General features: G+C 36.4%; 3 protein-coding genes across 4 annotated transcripts in view; 2 read left to right on the plus strand and 1 right to left on the minus strand.

Moving 5' to 3' along the window:
- Positions 1–5269, minus strand: part of ncs1b (neuronal calcium sensor 1b) — a 28801-nt gene extending 23532 nt beyond the window's left edge. The window contains exon 1 of the mRNA XM_016531824.1: positions 4706–5269. Coding sequence (XP_016387310.1) covers positions 4706–4769 — 64 coding nt within the window. The 5' untranslated portion in view covers positions 4770–5269. The remainder of the gene's footprint in view (positions 1–4705) is intronic.
- Positions 5270–10673: 5404 nt separating this feature from the next.
- Positions 10674–13583, plus strand: LOC107723231 (Rieske domain-containing protein). Its single transcript, XM_016531789.1, has 4 exons — positions 10674–10803; positions 11686–11875; positions 12162–12196; positions 12297–13583. The coding sequence occupies exons 2-4, from the start codon at positions 11710–11712 to the stop codon at positions 12576–12578; spliced, it is 483 nt and encodes a 160-aa protein (XP_016387275.1). The 5' UTR covers positions 10674–10803; positions 11686–11709; the 3' UTR covers positions 12579–13583.
- Positions 13584–14934: 1351 nt separating this feature from the next.
- The window catches only part of LOC107723247 (zonadhesin-like), a 17085-nt gene continuing 13010 nt past the window's right edge, over positions 14935–19009 (plus strand). For both annotated transcript variants that reach the window (XM_016531812.1, XM_016531811.1), the window contains exons 1-2: positions 14935–15235; positions 17443–17778. In XM_016531812.1, the coding sequence (XP_016387298.1) occupies positions 15191–15235; positions 17443–17778 (381 nt within the window). In that variant the 5' untranslated portion in view covers positions 14935–15190. The remainder of the gene's footprint in view (positions 15236–17442; positions 17779–19009) is intronic.

A 19009-nucleotide genomic window follows, 5' to 3' on the forward strand; every position in this document is an offset into this window, starting at 1 on the left:
TACAGTAGCAAGATCTTTTCAGATGCCTCCTTGCAAAGTCACAGGAAATCATTGTTGAGGCGGACTGTTCTAATGGGGGTAAACAAAGAGTTTGTATTTCAAGCTCTGGAAAAAGAGATTTAGAAAAGCGTGACGGAGAAGGAAATGACTGGCCCCTTCAGACACACTGCCACAGCACAATGGCTGTGAGCAATTAAAGGCACAGATCACACAAACAATGGAAATACTTTGCAAACCTGTGTGATTTACTGATTTACTGCAATGGAACATAAAAGGTGACCACCACCCTTTTCAATATAATGAAAGAGAATGAGGAAGAGGGGCTGTTAAGCTCCAAATTGGCAAAAAACAAAAACCCACAATAAAACCATTGTAAAAGTAGTCGACAAGAAGAAATTCAGTTAGATTTTTAGATGAAGCACTTAATCCAGTTCAAACAAATGGTCTTAATCAGAAATCTTTTGACTTCAATAAACCTGATAACAAGTATACACTAATTTTATAATAGATTTATGGTGCTTTTGTGTCTTTTTGAAGTCTTGAAAACTCTATTCCTATTGTAAATGCTTGGAAAAGTTTGACTAGTGTATGATTCAAAATTTCTTATGTTCAACAGAAGAAGAAAAAGTCATACAAGGGCATGAGGGTGAGTAAATGATGACAGAATGTTCATTTTTTGGTGCATTAGTCCTTACAGAGTTCACACCCTCATATTTCATTTGGACTATATAGCTACTAATACTCTAAAGGGAGCCTAAAATGTCAATTGTATGCAAATCTGCTAAAACTTTAATGGGGCAGTTGCTCCACTGCTCTAAGTGCATAGTGAGCTCTCTAAAGAAAGCACCATTGGAGACTAACATGTAGCACTTTAGTGAGATGTGAGCTGGCATTGAACTGGCAGTGATATAGGCCTTTGTTTAAATTTGCCTCATTAAATCATTCAGGCCTCTAATGCCCAGTGCTGTAGTTCTTTGAGGCTACAATTCTCCACAGAGCTGCTACAGTAGTTTACATTCGATCAATACCAAGGGATATGTCCTCCATTAAATAATCTAATGATTGCTATGAAAATGTCAGTGTTACCCCTTACCAAAAAGTAGTATACTTCAAGTTTATTTTATTAAGTATACTTAAGTAAAGTTCAAGTATATTTTTAAGTATACTTTATGTAGTAAGTACACAAATATCAGTGTACTAGTAGTATACTTGTAAGTGTACTATTTCAATACTCCTTGGGACTAAATTGGCCCACTTTCTAGTATATAAAAGTATACTTTTAAGTATACTTTAAGTATAACAGTAGTAAACTTTGAGTACACAACTAGTTTACATCAAAATGTTTAGCTTGTACTGCAACTATACTAAAAGTGAACTTATAGGTATACTGATAGTTTACTAAATAAATACTTGTAGTAGCATTTTTAGTACACTTTGAAGTATAGTCTCAGTAAACTACTAGTTTAGCGCATTTTCGTAAGTTTTCTTTAAGTGAACTTTACATCATACTTTGAGTATACTACTATGTCCCTATTTAGGTATTAATTTGTATATATTTTGTTACATGAATATCTGAACATACAAAACATCAAAAGAACAGGGTATCTGCTTGTAAACAAAAAAAATGTATTCTAGCTTCATGCATTCTTTTTTTAAACACTTGAATGTGGATAAGTTTCATAAATAAAAAATAAAGAAATAAACAACATTTTGAACAAAAAGCTGAAAAAAGACTATGAATTGGATTCAGAATGAGCTTGTAACACTCCAAAGAGAAAGGAAAAAATGAAATCGCATCATATGACCCCTTTAAAAGAAGTATACTAATAGCACACTTGAATAAACTTCTTTTTCGTAAGGGACATAACCCAACAAAAGAGAAGTGCCTCATATTTGTAGTTAAATGCCATGGAAAATCTGTTTCACCACACTGAATAGGCGAGCCAGTGTTCTGATTGATAAGCTTTTGATCAAGGCCTTCCTGGCAGAACGAAAAATCTTCTGCCTACATTAAAATCTAGTCTGTATTCATGCACAATTCCCTTTGCTCTTCACCACGCAAAAAACTCAATCATGTAGCCCACTCATGAGAAATAAACACTTGCAGCAGCAAGCCTCCACAGCTGTAAAACAAGTTAAGCTGTCCTTTAATTGCCATAAACATGCAAAATGCAGACATGAAATGGCTAAAAGTGTAGATTGAATTAGTCGGTTGCATCTGGGATGGCAGTGGAGAGAGAGAGAGACAGAGGCCAGCTGTTCATTTCGAAAAGAATCTTGCGCTTATGATTTCAACCATTTTTGACATGTTTTACATACCATATTTGTTTATTTACTACAGGTTTAAATAGATAAATTATGGTGAATCAAAACTTATATTCAGACTAAACTGTGACTTCAAAGACATTTTATGATAGATAATTTTGAAAATCAAATACAATATTATTAAAATCGAAAGACTTCTAGTTAAATAGAGATCAGCTAATTTATGTTCAAGTGTTCCAATAAGTAAGTACAAAAGTGTGAAAATCTCTAATGATAAACTGCTTGTCTCTATAAAAAACGGTTCCTTCCTGGTCATCCTACATTGCAAAAACAAATGTATTTTAGGTGTAGCATTTACTTCCCTTTCTTACAGTAGTCCCAGACAAGAGCTAAAGCAAACCTAAAAATACACAATTGACGACTTCTTCCCGATTAAAAACATAATTTCTAGTTATGGGCTCGAGCTTGAAAAACGTACAGGAACAAAAGAATGAGAAACCGATAAAGGTTACAAATGGGGATGAGGAGGAAAAAAATAACAAAGGAGGGTAAAGATAAGGGACTGCTGAGGAGAGAGAGGGGTAGGTAAGAGGGATACATGGATAGAAAGAGAAATGCAATGTCCTTCATTGCAAGGCAGAGCTGATACGGCTTTAATTACAGTATTCCATTCTATGCTCACAGAGAGGCAATTAAACGGCAGAGAGAGTCTCAGAGAGAGAAAAAGAAAGAAAGAAAGAAAGAAAGAAAGAAAGAAAGAAAGGAGGAATGTGAGAGCCCGGAGTCCATCCCAGCACGGAGGCACATTTCCCCGCATGCTGCAATTTCCTGCCCAGCGCCTTTCCATGTAGCGCCCACCACTGAGCCCAACACACAGCAGACACCATTATTAGGAAGCCATTGGCTGTCACTTCCCATTCTATATCTGCATGACTTCAAACCAGCGCTGCCTACTTTACCATGCTCACTGCTTATTAACACAGACACTATTTACTCACAGTGACTTGGCTTCTTTTCATAAGTTTGATGAAAAAAAGATCTGTTTTATATTAGGCTTCCTAAATCATCTTTAATAAACGGATGGTCAGTTTAGGTATTTGCTATTTGTAAGTATTTATAGTAGTATTTATAAGTCGGTTCAGAAAGTGTAAATAGAGTTTTATAATGTTACACAGATTCATTTTGCTGTAAATCTTTGTAAAAACTATGTAGCATTCTAAAACTCTATTTGTAGGTGCATCCTAATTCTTGTACTTTTGTACTGTTCTATGCCATTGTGTGTCTTCAATTTGAAAATGTAAAAAATTCAAATATCCAGATGATGCACTTAATTAACCAAAAAACTAAATATGTAACACTTGATCGTAGCTTGAGTCACTATAAAATAAGTGCCTCAGCCGCAATTTTTTACCATATTTCTGGAAAAAAATATATAATAATTAAACACACAGGACTACCATATATTTGCATTTGAAAAGAGCAAAAACTATTTGTTGATAAGCTGGATGGCAACAGTTTCTAAGATAGGATTTGGTTAATATATGAACAACAATTCATTTCTATATAAAGAGACTGCAAACTAATGGAGAATGCAAAGAAGGCCTACAGTGAATTGTGTCCTGAGCATTTCCAATGCTGTTGTCATTTCACTGCACTAGTTTTAGAATCGAGATCTAGCTCAATGTGTTTACATATATAGCCTATGCATCCATGGAAACCCAATCTGCTTCACTGGCAGAGAGCAAGCCACTTTCAGATATCTCTCTGGGCAACCACCAGCCTGATTGCAGATCTCAAGACCGACCAATTTGCATATTCATAAAGCTCGAGTCCCAATTGGAGGGCTTTTAAAACATGTTGATTAGGCCCACTTCCAGGCTTCTGCTAATCACAATTTTTGATGCCACAAAAATTGTGATTTCTTGTGACAAAATATATGTGGTATGAGCCGCAGGATCTTGAATGCGGTTTAACAATGTTGTTTTCAAACAAATTATCTCATATTTCTAGTCTATTAATTAGTGCATGTGCTGGACCCAAGAGGATAACAGATAAATTAAAAATGAGGTTTTAATAGCCACCATGGCCTTTTTACTCAAAGGCTGGAAAAACATCAATGAGATTATAGCAACAAAGAAAAAATGAACACTATTGAAAAACATGGGTACGAAACAGCATTTATCACATGTCATGCATCCTTAAAAATAAATATTCTTTTATGGTTCCATGAAGAACCTGTAACATCTACTGAATGTTTTTTTGCACAAAAGTTTCTCTAGTAGAAAATGGATCTTTAGATTATTAAAAGTTCTTCACACTGAGAAAAAATTGTTCTTTTAGGAAGTGTTCCATGAAAGGTTCTTTGGAGAACCCAAAGTGGCTCTTTAATGGTTCTTCAATGGAACCTTTATTCTTAAAAGTGTACTCAGAAAGTACTTACAGTAGGTCTTCCTGGTTAGTTCCTCCACCACCTCAGGTTTGAGCTTGCTGTTTGATTTCCCCATGGTCTCCAGACCTCCTGCAGATAGTTTGTGTGGTCCAGCGTGGAACTGACCTGTTCCAGAACTCCTTACAAACTCGTTCTCTTAAAGTAGAATCTCAGAGACCCAAATGCACCAACAAACTGAGAAACAGATCAGCACTGCCAGCAAATCCAAGGACATTCATCCATTGTGAATTTCCCTCTCCTTTTTGGCTTTCTGGACAGTTGTAAAATCTTAAGTCACTATTTGGATCCTTCTTACGCAGCAGGTCTCTCAGAAATTCATCCTGAATTACAGCCGCCTCAGACGCGTCCTTCTGAACTGCTGCTCCTCAAATAAAAGCCCATTCGTTCGGCCGTCTGCTCGAGTACAAGTCTCAGATGCTAACCGCGTTCTGTCAGATTCTTCAGTGTGAGGTGCGAGGCTTTGAAATGCATCAAAGTGCCAATGGTTAGATGAGACACTTGCACGCTGTGTTCTGCGTGCTCTCTCTCGCTCACACTTGAGCGCCAAATCTCTCCGGCTCTCCACCCACCCTCCCTCTTTTCTTCTTCTTTTTACTCCCTCCCTGCGTCTGTGACTCTTAAAGGAGATGCCTTGCTCTAGTTGTCTTGACAGCAGAGATGAGAGGGTTTGGTAGAATTAAAAGAGAAGAATAAACTTAGTCCTGGTTGATTTTAGCGTTTCATGCTCTGGTAGATTTTCTGGTAGAAGTCATTCTAGTAGAAGATGTTCTGGTAGATGACGACAGGATCTACAAAGCGCTGGCAGTGATTATTGATGTATTATTGGGTGCAAATTTTGTCAAAGTGACAAAAAGGATAGATCAAAATCCAGTGAATGTGAAATGAATGAAAATGCGCTGAGCGCATCAGACAATAAGTGGAAGCCGTAGATAATCAATTTTTCTGTGTCGCAGTCTGCTGATGGCACTCTTTGTGACACAAGACATTCACCTTCTCCTAGTAACCACTGTTTGCTTATCTCCAGGCCTGTTCTTCCTCACACCTTCTGTAGTTCAAAGCAGCAACTGCAGGCACAAACAGCAACAAGGTCAGACTGCATTGGAAGATAACAGTGTCATGACATGAGTCCAGCAATCTTGATTGAGCCACTGAGAGATGAGGGGAAAATCACTGACCACACACTCTCCATGCAGAAAGCTCTCTTGACTTTCATGAGAACGATTTTCTCCCTCAGCCTGTGTAAGGATGGCACAATGCACTGTTCCTCTGCTAGCACTGCAAGTGCATCGATATCCTGAACCGAGGTCAAACTGCATTAGTCAAATTATGTTAGAAGCAGTCTAAAGGATTCTATATTTAGTTAAGGGTTGTAGAGTTCAGTTCTACTGATTTAGCTACAGTATGTTTCAAACAATAAAATGTTTCTTGTTATGGGAGCTCAGGCAATGAATAAATAAGCAGAAAATCTAAAACATAAAAGCTTTAAAATAAAAAAGGGGGTATGGTTAACAAGTAGTCTATCTTCCTCTGATCTTGTTATCAGTAACTGGGAAAAAACACAAATGTTTCAAATCAAGGCACAGAACACAAAAATAGCTCATATAAAATCATCTTATACAGGCCATTCGAAACAAGCTTTGAGATCAAATATTACATTATAGTCTCAATGCAACACTGAGCACCAAAACTAATAACCTCCTTACATCTGCTACACTCATATTCAATGCTATACTGTGTGCATTAACTGCCTGCACAAGCCTTAAAATGCTGGAACAATCTTAGCTGGGTGAAGAAATACATCTTAACCTTATTAAGAGAAAAATATTTATACTGCTTTATGAAGGAAATATTGTGCGTCTTCTATTTCTGTGAGATGTGGTAAAATGAGTGAAACAGAGGAACTTTGCTCACTTATTTTAGTATTATTGGTGTTTTGGTAGTGGTAATTTAAATCAATATGGGGTTTTCAATGACTGTTAGTTAAACACACACACACACACATATAAATCATATTACAATGTTACAGTAATACTGCAATGCACTGAATAATACAGACATAATTGCAGTGTTCAAATGCCAATTCTGCAACAAGAGAAATATACTTACATTGTTTGAAGGACATAATCATTTATATTTTGTCCTCATTTGTAAGTCGCTTTGGATAAAAGCGTCTGCTAAATGACTAAATGTAAATGTAAATGTAGTAACAATAACTGTAGTAGGCTAACTATGTATTGTATTAGTATTTTTGCGGAAACCCAGGTTACCATGGTAATTTTGTTAGAAGGGGCGTTCTGAAGTCTGAAGTCAGCAGCTCCGGGTCTTACGTTATACTGATGAAACGACATATGTTTACACGATTACGGTCCTTTAAACGTAAACAGCCTAAAGGGACACGTTTTGACAGGTGCTCTTCGACCGCTATCACAGCAAACCGCTACGTAACTTAGTGAACGTAAAGCATACTAGGACGTTATCTCTAAAACATAACTGGACTGAATAAACCCCTACCTCTTATTTACAAACATCTTTCACTGAAACTTTTCAGCTGTGGAACTTAATAGACGACTCCTTGTATCCATAGGAACTCTTAGCACGGAGAATAAGGGCATCTTGCCATCAAGCTACGTGTCACCCAAACCCTTCTCTAGTGTCTAACTGTTAAAACGCAATGTTTTTTTTAATGAAAGTCAACGTCATGTGACACTTACCGATCTGTACCTAGCGTTAGGATTTTTTTGTTCTTCACAGATCGTTCTCTGTCAGTCAGGATGTGTTTGGCTTCCCCCTTCTCTGTCTCTGAGTGTCTGTAACCTTCATTCAGACGGGACTGTTCTCGCAGACTCTCCAGAGGCTGGACAAACTAAACTCACCGCTCTCCATTAACCCCTGAGTTTCTCTTGGGTAGTGAGCTTACGTTGTTAACACGTACTTCACTTCTTCGATGGGAATATTTAAAGGATATTTATAATAATAATAATAATTTGTTACATTTATATAGCGCTTTTCTAGGCACTCAAAAGCGCTTTACACTGTCAGGGGGTATCTCCTCATCCACCACGGTATTATTATATGCATATACAGTATGTATACAGAATGTGTATATAATACATACACACACACACACACACACACACACATATATATATATATATATATACACACACACACATACATACATACACACACACACACACTCATGTGTGTACATGGATAGCTGCTCACATCTTGCTGAGAACCATCTGTCTGTCTAACCTGGATAAAGAAGAAGAAGAAGAAAAGAGAGACCTACATAACCTACATATCCACGCCAGGAAATCAGGTTAAGCTGCTATTTAATACAGAACAAAAAATGTCTCACTTTTAACTCATCCTGTGCCTCACTTATTAGACATGTCACACTATAATATAGGACTAGCACTACCTGTATTTACAGTACATCAAGCTACTGTTGTTATTTGCTTCTGCAACCTTGCATACGTTAAATGCATAGTTTAATGTATAGTGTTCAGTCTTGAATAGGCAAAATCTACTAAAATTCTGTGCAAGACACTATTGTGAATAAATGTCAAAATAAGCATAAATTACACTATTTCTCACTATGCGTAGCTAATTAAACCTACACTTATGTGAAAAGGAGAGAGAGGGAGAAGATTGACTTTAAGTACCTTTTAGTATTCATAGTATTCCATAATGTCTTTCATTATCCCATAATAACTTATTTCTTGCCAGCTTAAAACACACAAGCGACAAGATTTGTTGCCACATAAACCTAAGCTTTTTCCTTTGAGATTTTTAAAAATTCTTCAGTGTGACTAAAACTAATATTTTTCACAGAATGAAAAATGAGCCAGAAAATAAAATCAAATTAATTCTTGTCCAGATAAGTGAAAAGTGCAGTTTATGATTGGCTTTAATTCTAAGCAACATGATTGTGATTGTAAAGTAGCATCAGATGAAGTGTTGTACCTGAACATGGATTGACTAAAGCTATTTCATAACACTCAAAATCTTGAAAATGAATTGTACCTTTTGGCTCCCTGTTTAGAGGAAAATCATTTAGTCTAGTAATACTGACTAAAGGGGCTTGCAGGCAGCCTGTGGAGTTACAACTGCCAAGCAATGTGTACTGTATGTTTCCAGCCCCTTTACCATCTGTTATTGGCTATATCAAGCTCACAGTTTCACATGAACCAAAAGCATTAATTAGCTGTGCAGTTATATTTACAAATGCACCCTCATTTCAGCCTTTGATTGCTTTTCAAGGTTGCCATCGCCATTGCGCTTGTTGCTTTCAATAGATTCTACTGCACAACTTGTATTATACTGTATATAAGGGTTATGCAAAGCAATAAACTTCAATGGAAGAATGGGAAGAATATTTGTGTATACCTGTACTGTATTTACCATGTTTATAGTTTCAGGGAATGGGTGCACACAGTGTAGGCTACAAAGGTTTCATCTTATTTTGCACTTCTGCTGCTCTCTGATGTAAATAAAACATCCTGTTCTTAATTCCCATGATGCTAGCTGTTAAAAGCAACATTTGGCCTTTGGAAGAATCTGGGTTAATGCATTCTCAGTCAGGCAATGGAAAGAAAATAGAGGGGTTGAGGAGGGACATCAAAAGCAGTTTTAAATGTTTACACCCAAAAGCATCAGGTCAAATGATGAAATGCACTTTAAAATTATACTACCTGCTATTTAGATTGACATTTTGTGAATGTTTGGTGCAAATGTATCCCATGATTAATGGAAAAAAAGGAAAGATGTTACAAAAAAGCAGGCATGGCAGAGAATGGTGCCTCCCTAATTTACTCGCAGTAAATTAGCATTTCATTAAACCCTTGTACATTTATAATTTCGGAAATCTTAGAGTGCAGGCTGCTGTTGTTTATTCATTACCAACAACTTAAGTAAACATCTGTTTTGGCCTGTGTTGGAGATTCAGAAATAAGTCACCTAGTCAATAAATTAATTATTCACATTAGTGTAAGCATTTATCTTCAGACTGAAATCCCATAGGTTTCCAAGTTTCAATTTTACCCAAACTATAGACGTTCATTCTAATCCTATATAAATAATGTTCTAGGCCATTATATGCTCTATTCGGAGTCTGTTTTGCACTTATTACTCTTTGTATTTATTGTTTTTAAACTTAATAGTTTTTAAATGTAAAGCTTATTTATTGTTTTTGTATTTAGAATGACATTTGAGGCCAGGTGCCACTGTCATTTAAATGTTATTCTTAATGTTGGACTGTTAAATAAAAAAAAAATACTTCTCAGATAACATAAAAACACTAGGCAAAAAGCATGTGAGTGGATTTAAAACTGGACAGGAAAAAAGCTTTGTAAACATAAACATTAATTGAAGTCTTTGAACTTACAGGACATGTACAGATATGGCCACTTCTCTAACTGGGTTGCGTATCAACAGCACCATCTAAAGGTCTTACATTAAACTTTGTTTAATATTGTTAAGGGGTTTTACGTGTTTATTCTAGTAAACATACGCGTAGTTGACATGAAATACAAGGGAAAATTAATGTCCTGTGGTGACATACTATACGCCATTTTTATATATAGGTCTCCAATTTTATAGGCTATAGGTCTTTCTTTATATTTAGCTTTTATACAGAAACTTTGTACCTTGAAAATGAGTAGTAAAGGCAAAATATTAAAAATGGTGAGAAACTGGCCCTAAAATATACACTTTCACAAAAAATAAAATAAATAAATAAAAATTTTAACCTGAAAGCATGATAATTAAAAAGTGTTAAAATTACACCACCAAAAAATTGTCGTCATAATAATAATAATAATAATAATAATAATTATTATTATTATTATTATAAACAGAAAAGTTCATCCTTCTAGTAGAAATTTGCGGTCGAAACTCTTATTTTGAAACGCAAGCGCTGGATATGACCGGAAATGATCCAAAATACTGTGAATTGTTTCATTTTGTGGTTTCCTCTTTAATATTTCAGTCGTAAATATTTGCTGATCAATTGTCTTGAAAAGCGACAAAATGAGAAAGATGCCAAAGAAGATTATCACGTTTTGAGAAATAAATGTCAAACACAGGTAACGTTAACCAGACTGCAGTTGCATTTTTTTTTTAATTCATAATATATTATATTCTTCCCCCCTAATTCTGTTTCATCTTTTAAATTGTACTTTCTGAAATATCCTACTTCTTATATACACCCGGAACGTCGTTCAGTTTTGTGAATATCCACATAAAGACCAGTATAGAAGCGGCTGTAATCTACACAGAAAAATAAAGGGCGACACAGCATTTGAACACTGGATTTACAAAAACTAACCAATGGGTTATTTAACCATGTATTACTATGTCTTTGGATGGCTTTTGTCTTTCAAACACATTAAAATGTACAAATTCACGTTATTTCTTATTTACAAGTAATGCAGGGATTCACAAACCTTTTTTAATTAATGCATATAATGCACATTAATACATATAGTACACAAAATGGAACTTAATGTAATGTAATTATATTTATAAATGACTTTAAAAACACTCCCAAAACAGCGCACAACCCTTGAATAGACCTACCTCATTAATTATTCAAAAACAACAGCCAACGGTAAGTCTCCGGCAGCAGACATTTTCAATATTAAAATTTTTGCGATAGAAGTAGTTTTTTGTTGGTTTTGAGCTATTGCTTGTTAAATGTTTTTCTATGCTTTCTATTTCTGTTAATCTTAATAATTACTGCTATGTTTTAAATTTGTTGTTCCATACTGTAAACTAAATGTTCAAATAAAGCATAAAAAAGAGATGCATCGCTTTGTGAGTGCTGGTTACATGGATACCTGATTTCACATTCACACCTCACATCTATCTATCTATCTATCTGTCTGTCTGTCTGTCTGTCTGTCCGCCGGCCCGTCCGTCTATTTTATTATTATTTCTGATGTTGTCTCCTCTGGACCATTTCACAGTGTCCGAAGATTGGGGGAAACAACATGAGCTCTGATGAAGATGTGGCAGCTGCATCCAGACATACTCTTTTCATAGGGAAGAAAGAGAATATAATTCAAGCCAGACGAGTGGTGAAGTCAGTTGGTGAAAGAGATGTTCTGGTGATTTACCACCAGGGGGACTTCTATGCTATTGATGTGCGCTGCTATCGTAAGTTAAGAGCCGGTTGACTTAAAGGGATAGTTCACCCCAAAATTAAAATTTTGTCATTATTTACTCACTCTAATATCATTCTTCCATGTAATTTTCTTTCCCTTGCCATACACACATATATTGTTTAGGTATGGATAATTATTTTGCCTGCGCAGAATTTTACAGATTTAAGGCCAATCTTCAGTCCTCATTAGTATGTTCATAAAATGTGTCTGTTCACATATATTAAGCACTATGTTTAAATAACACTGTTGTGCTTTTTTATGCTTTAATTTTGTTGAAGACTCTGGAGGTCCACTTCAGGAAGGAGATATAGAGGTGGGTTGCTCTGAATACTTTCATTAGGCAATTTTTTTCTTATTTATATTGAATGCCACAAATTTGCTTTAACTTTCGATTTTCTCTTTTGCCAATGAAGGACTTTGATGGACGGACATGCATAGTGTGCCCGTGGCATAAGTATAAAATTACATTAGCTGAAGGTGAGGGTCTCTATCAGGCAGTGGACCCTTCTGTGAAGGCCCTGAAACCAACCTGGTGCTCTAAAGGCATTAAGCAAAGAGTCCACACAGTGACAGTGTCTAATGAAGATGTGTTCCTCACCTTAAATGACTCTCCAGGACCCATTGACTCTGATTACTATCAGACTGAGAAATATAGAAACACCTTCCTGAAAGAAGGGCAGAAGAAAACAAAGTGACCTCAGGGGAAGAGATATGAGATTAGTGAGCGTCTCAGGCATCAGCTGATCAGCAAACGTGTTCTGCTGAAATTGTTTTTATCTGTCTCTGCTGGAAAACCTAGTTAAGTTATAAAGCTGGTCTAGCTGGTTTGTAACCAGTCACCATTTTCCAAAAATCAGCCTGACCACCTAGTTTGTTGGTGGTCCAAGATGGTTTACCAACTAATGATCATTTTAGACCAACTAAAAACCAGCTAGCATGTCCCAAAACCATTTTCGAGTCTGGGGCCTTTTTCACGGTACTTTGTCACAAGCGCTTTTTAATGGACAAATATGCTACTTATGAACTATATTTGAATCCACCTACATTTTCAGTGTTTAGACAGACCTTTGTAGATGTTGACTTGAAATATGTAACTTTTTATTTTATCATAATTAATAATTTAATCACTAAATCAGACCACTGACATGCTTTTCGCATGCAATCTTGTACCCAATCCCATGGATTTTCTCACTTTTATTACTCAGATATGCAGATTTAGTGACAAGTGCACAGACAGGAAAAAGAATAATAAAATAAACAAATTGGCGGAATAGGCACCTAAAAACAAGCTTATGTAACTTTCCAGTACTATCCTGTTATGTTTGTAGTAACCTTAGGATGTTCTAAACTTCTTGTTTATAACAAGTTGGGCACATTCATATTTATGTTACATTGTTAATGAAAATGATTATAAATGTAGCTCGTATCTGTATACAGTCATAGGAAATTGAAAATAAATAATGTAGTATTATATTCCCTGTTTAAAATAAAGAATGAACACAATATATGCTTTTTAGTCTTTTATTAATATTTTTAATTCTATGAACAGAAAGGATGTCCTCAGAGCTGGTAGAGGATTTGATTTAAGTACTGACAGTGATGACAGTTGAACTGATAGTGGAGTGTGTCAGGGTGTCAGAGGGTGACATGGAAAAATGAGAGGCCAAGGATGGAAGTGAAAGGAGGTGTTTGAATGAGAGAAAAGGGTTTGTAATCTGTGTGTAAATAGGAGTGGTTAAGGCAGACTTGAGGATATCTACAGAAATGTAGATAACATTCTACACCAATGACCAAAAAATACATGTAGTTAAAATAGAAAATAAGATGAAATACAGGAAGTAATTTCCTTCCAATCAATATCAAGCATACAGTTCATACAGGTTTAATGAAAATAAATTTCACTTACATGCGCATTATAGAACAGAATATTTTTAACAGTACTTGATTTGTACAATCATAGCAACTTAAAATAAATGCATACATTGTCTCAGTATTTTGTTTAACACAAAGCCTGCAAGTTCAAACAAAACTCCAATCCTTTGGAGGTAAAGCATGTAAAATAGCATCACTATCACTGCACTTTAGGCTTCACTCTTGAGGGGTCAAAAGGTTCAAATATGACTGAAAAACATTCATATACTCCTGTTATTCAACTATGCAGCTTGCTGTGAATACCACAGATTTTCATAACACATTACCTGATTAAAAAATTTCTAAGTGACAGTACAAGGCAATAAGAAGTATAGAATAAGTTTGAAAATCTAATGTGATACATAATATTGACTTAAAACTAGAAAATAGACCCCACATATACAGTCTTAAACAGTATCAGCGCCACTTCAGTACCTGTGCCCCTCCTCCCACGTACCCCGTTAACCGATGCAAATGAATGAGAGTTATAGTTGATATGTAGTTGCACAGTTAGTTACAGTTAGTAGAATGTCTTCAGTGGAATATCAAAATAAACTGTAAGCACTCTGTTTTCCTTTTACCAGGCATGCCAGTTATGTAACTCCTCAACCTATCACAGCTCAACTCCAGTTCCTCAGGCATGCTTTCTCTGCTAGGGCTATGTGTGTGTGTGTGTAGTGGTGACTGAGAGAAATAGAGCAGGAATGTATGTACTGTATCTCAGACTGGAAACTTTGTGTAGGATATGTGTGTATGTACCAGAACTCGAATCACTAAACTTATAGTAGCCATGTGTACACATAGATTTGTATATATAAGTTTTAAAAATAAATTGGTCAGCTTTTTTATTTGGTACACACATATATTCACACACAGTGTAGAATATGCAGTTGTTACCAAGGTAAATCTAAATGTGGACGTTTTACTTCGTGCAAGGCCAAGTCCAACACTAACACCACTTGTGCAAGACACCGATTTAAAACGATTTTCGACGAGTTACCTGAACAAACTTTACTACAATATGTTTTCAACCCATTTTTACTTAGAAATCGCGTGTGTATGTGGAGTAGCGTTAAAACGTGACTTGCTGTCGGACCGGAGTTGCAATAATGTTACGCAACCTTGCAAAGAGCTGTGGGGTCAGCCCACTTCATGTCATGACGATGATGAAGACTGATGCTGAGGTGCGTAGACTGCGCTCCTAACCCCTTCCCCCATAGGCAGACAGAGAGATGAAAAAAATCAACGCGCCTTTAAATAGAACCATATTGTCATTCTGACTGCTGTTATCTGACTGCTAGAGCGGACACAGATCCGCTCGTCATCCATTGCCTCACCGCACGACCGTAGAAATACACTTTTTATTCTTTCATTCTACACACTCTTCACAGTAAACATGCCTAGCAAGAGAAAGAAGAACAAGCGCCGAATGAGAAAAGTGGTGAGTAGCCTACATTTACTTTTACACTTTTTTTTCAGATTGTCTTGCAAACAATTCTGATTTATTTTTTAGTTTCCAAACTGAATTCATACTTGAAGTTTGCACTGTCGGCTTTGCAATTGTTTTTTTGTTTTTTTAAGAAAATGTAGCATAGCCTAATGCATTTTTAGCGAAGTCTTTCGCCAATAGGCTAATGTTGTTTAGGCTATTTAATAGCCTGCTGTATATTTGCTGCTATAAATAACATTTAATGTTATTTAAATATTAAATAAAAATTATGTTTATAATTTTCTGAAGAATTTATTAATCTTTTCTGACATTATGTTACTTGCAGTGGCATCTGTAGTAGGGGGTGTGTCCCCATAGGAACCAGTAGGCTACAGAGATGCAAAGGAATTACACGTCCCACTTTGTATCTCTAGAAACATTTGGATTAATTAATAAATAGAATATAATAACAATTTATAATATTTTTGTAAATATTTTCTGTATAAAACCTGAATTAATTCATGAATTAATTTGTTTATTTATTTATTCATTCATTTATTCATTCATTCATTCCTTAGGGTTTACTGCATTAGTAACTGCTCTTTTTAATTAATGTATTGTACTGAAAAAAAGTGTTGCTTGGAATGTTCATTTGAAATGACCATTTCAAATAACATATTCCTGACTTCTGACCCTTCTGCATTATCACAGTGTAGCACTGTGTATGACAATAAATACAAGAATCATAATAATAAAAATTACTCTGCATTTTCTATGGGTGTGTTTTACCTATAGAGTGTGATTGGTTTGCTTTGTGGCTTTTTTGTTTCTTTGTTCTGTCTGCGCAACAAACCAAACCTTGCCTTTTGACCCCACCCCTAAACTCATATGGACTTTTGTTGATTTTGGCACATCCCTTCAGCCAGTCTGATTCCTAACATGGTTCAGGGCACATTCCTACAGAGGCTGTTGGTCCAGAGACCACCAGAAAAACCATTGCATCCACTGGTTTTGTGTATCACTGACCCATTATGAACCCATTGATTTTTAATAAATATATTTTTGGTAAGTGATTTAGTTTACATTCTGTCAGTGCAAAGGAATGTTGAACTATACTGACCATGCCTCACCACTCCAAGACATTTTTGTCTTCTCTGACCAGTGACATAATGAAACACACACAGTTTGTGCATGTGAACACTGGACTCTTTGTTTGAATTTTACAGCAGCTTTTTAAAGTGCATGTCATTAAAATCTCACCCTTTTCATTCTTAGCTAAACATGTAGTTGTTATTGTCCTAAAACTTTGGCATGCGGTCATATCAACAGAACTGCCTTTCACACAAGTACAGAAATAGAGGGGTATCTTTTATCTCTCTAGCTGTTAAGCCCCCAAGACACAGCTGGTCCTAAACAGGGCACATTTCACCCTCTCTAATCGTCCTGGTAAAATAGGAAATAGTGAGTACTGGGGGTGAGTGCATTCCAATGCCCTGTTTGTTGCTAACCAGTGCTTCAAAGCAGAAGAAATATCTTTTAAAACTCAGCTGCCAGATCCAATTAACTCATCTTTTTCAGCTGTAGGCCCATCTTCCAAACTAGTTTCTCCTGTTTTTATAGAATGAACAACCTTGAAGCAAAATGTGCTTTTTTTGTTTTTTTCTAACCACCTCTTCTGTTCCCCCAAATGCCAGACCGTTTATTCTGTTATGGCCTGTTTCATGGACTCGGGCCCATGTTTTGCCTGATTTGGCTTTGTCAGTGCTGATGCTGGTCTTCACACATGGTTGCATAATTTGGCCTTAACTGTGCTGGCCACTGTACACCCCATACATGCACAATGAGAGCTTAAATTCTTTTGAGGCCTATGTAAACCGCATTGGCCAGCCCTTGCTTTTGGATAATGAAGTTGTGAGTGTGATAATAATGCGATTATGGTTCCATTATGATGTGATTAGCATTTTTGTCCATTCTGTTTAGCCCCATCCAGAGTTCCGAGGGGTGCTGACTCTTCCAACTCGCTTGACTAGGCATGTCTGAATCAATTGGATTCAGCCATTTTTTGCCATTAGACGGCCAACTTTTGTTCACTTATGTAAACTCTTAGTGAATTTGTTAAACCCTGTCTAATACCATTATGCGGTCAAGTGAACTAAAGATAAGAAATAAAATGGTTCTGATTTCAAATAATTTCTCATTCTTTTATTTGTTTTGAGCAGCAGGCCCAGAGAAAGGCTCTGGAGGAGTGGTTCGCCTCCTCTGGAAAGGGAACCCCAGGAGTGTGTGCTTTCCCTGCCCCAGTTCCTGCTCTAGTTCCAGTTGTTAAAACCTCAACGTGTCCCGTTGCCGTTCCAATTCCCCTGCCAGTGATTGCTCCCATTGATGTTCCTGCTGAAGTTCCTCCTGCAGTCGCATTAGAAGTCCCAGTCACAGATGTCATCAAAGACGAAGTGGTGAAAGATACAGAGGACCTAGGACAGACCCCAGTTGAACCTCCTGCAAAAGAGCCAGATGTGACTGAGGAAGGTGAAAGCATTGTCATTCCAGTATCAGAGGTAATGTGCTATTGAACCCCATTCTTTGAGGTCAGTCATATAGGTTCAGAGCTGTTGATAATTATCAAGTGCACACAAAAAAATTGTACGAAGTCTGTAATTTATCATGTAGATGTTACTGTTGTGACCAATATAAGTATTTGCCTGGCAGCAATGGCTTTTTGCAGCCAGCATGGAAGAAGGAGGGCAGTATTTTAGTGAGTGAACATTGTGTACAGCCTGCCTGGAGCCATGGCAGATTCTTCCAAACTGCAGATTTATTGAAAATAATATTAGTAGCTTTTCTGAATGCTGCTTCCTTTTTAGGAACAGTATTTAAGACATGTTGTCATTGAACACCAGTTGGCTCTGTAGGATTTTATCTTGTGGAATGTGTTGAATATATGAGATTAGATATTCTCGCATTTATCCTTAGGCCCAGTTTCACACATACTGGGTTGTGAGCAGGGCCGCCAAAAAAGGGTATCCCGGGTGCAAGCATAAGGGGGCTTGGATTGTAAAGAAATCACAATTTCATCCGAGGGGGACAAGGGAACGCGATTTCAACCAATGCAGCCCTGGAAAGTGATTTTTTTTTGTACCAGGCCCTACAATTGCTTACTGAGCATAAATACGCAGTCACATTTACGGTTGTTTGTCTAAATTCTGAGGGAAAAAACAAGTAATTTCAATAGGAAACCACACATTTGGGAATTTCACATGGGGGTGAAAGATTTCTCCACACAGATTTTGCAACAGTTTCAAGTTGGTCATATGATTTTTTCTTGTTTAATCCTGCTTGTGGAACCTCTTTGTGATCTTCATACATAGGTACACTAGAAAATAGACTTGTATCACGCACAAAATTTTGCTAATGTGACCGCACCTTAACTGATAACAGGCTTATATTTTTACACTGGCATCTTTTCTGCTGCATAAACAAAGCTGTGGCTCTAAACATAAAATAAAGAGATTTCAGCATTACTGCATTGCATATTTCCTTTGATAATGGCCATAAATGATAAAATGGTTGATCTTCATGAAATCTAATTTACCTGAGGAGTGGAACCATATTTATATTCAAATAATCTTTAAAATACATAAATCTTATCTAACAGAACCCAAACTCCAAATGTAGCTTTAAACTGCGTAAATCATCTTCACTCAGTTAAATATTCTGAACAGAATGTCATGGGCTAAGTAGGTTGTTTTATTACTTGTTTGTCATAAAAGCCTGTTAAGTTGAATATAC

The sequence above is a fragment of the Sinocyclocheilus rhinocerous genome, unplaced genomic scaffold, assembly GCF_001515625.1.
Source record: "Sinocyclocheilus rhinocerous isolate Xijiao unplaced genomic scaffold, SAMN03320098_v1.1 scaffold2199, whole genome shotgun sequence".
NCBI lineage: Eukaryota > Metazoa > Chordata > Actinopteri > Cypriniformes > Cyprinidae > Sinocyclocheilus > Sinocyclocheilus rhinocerous.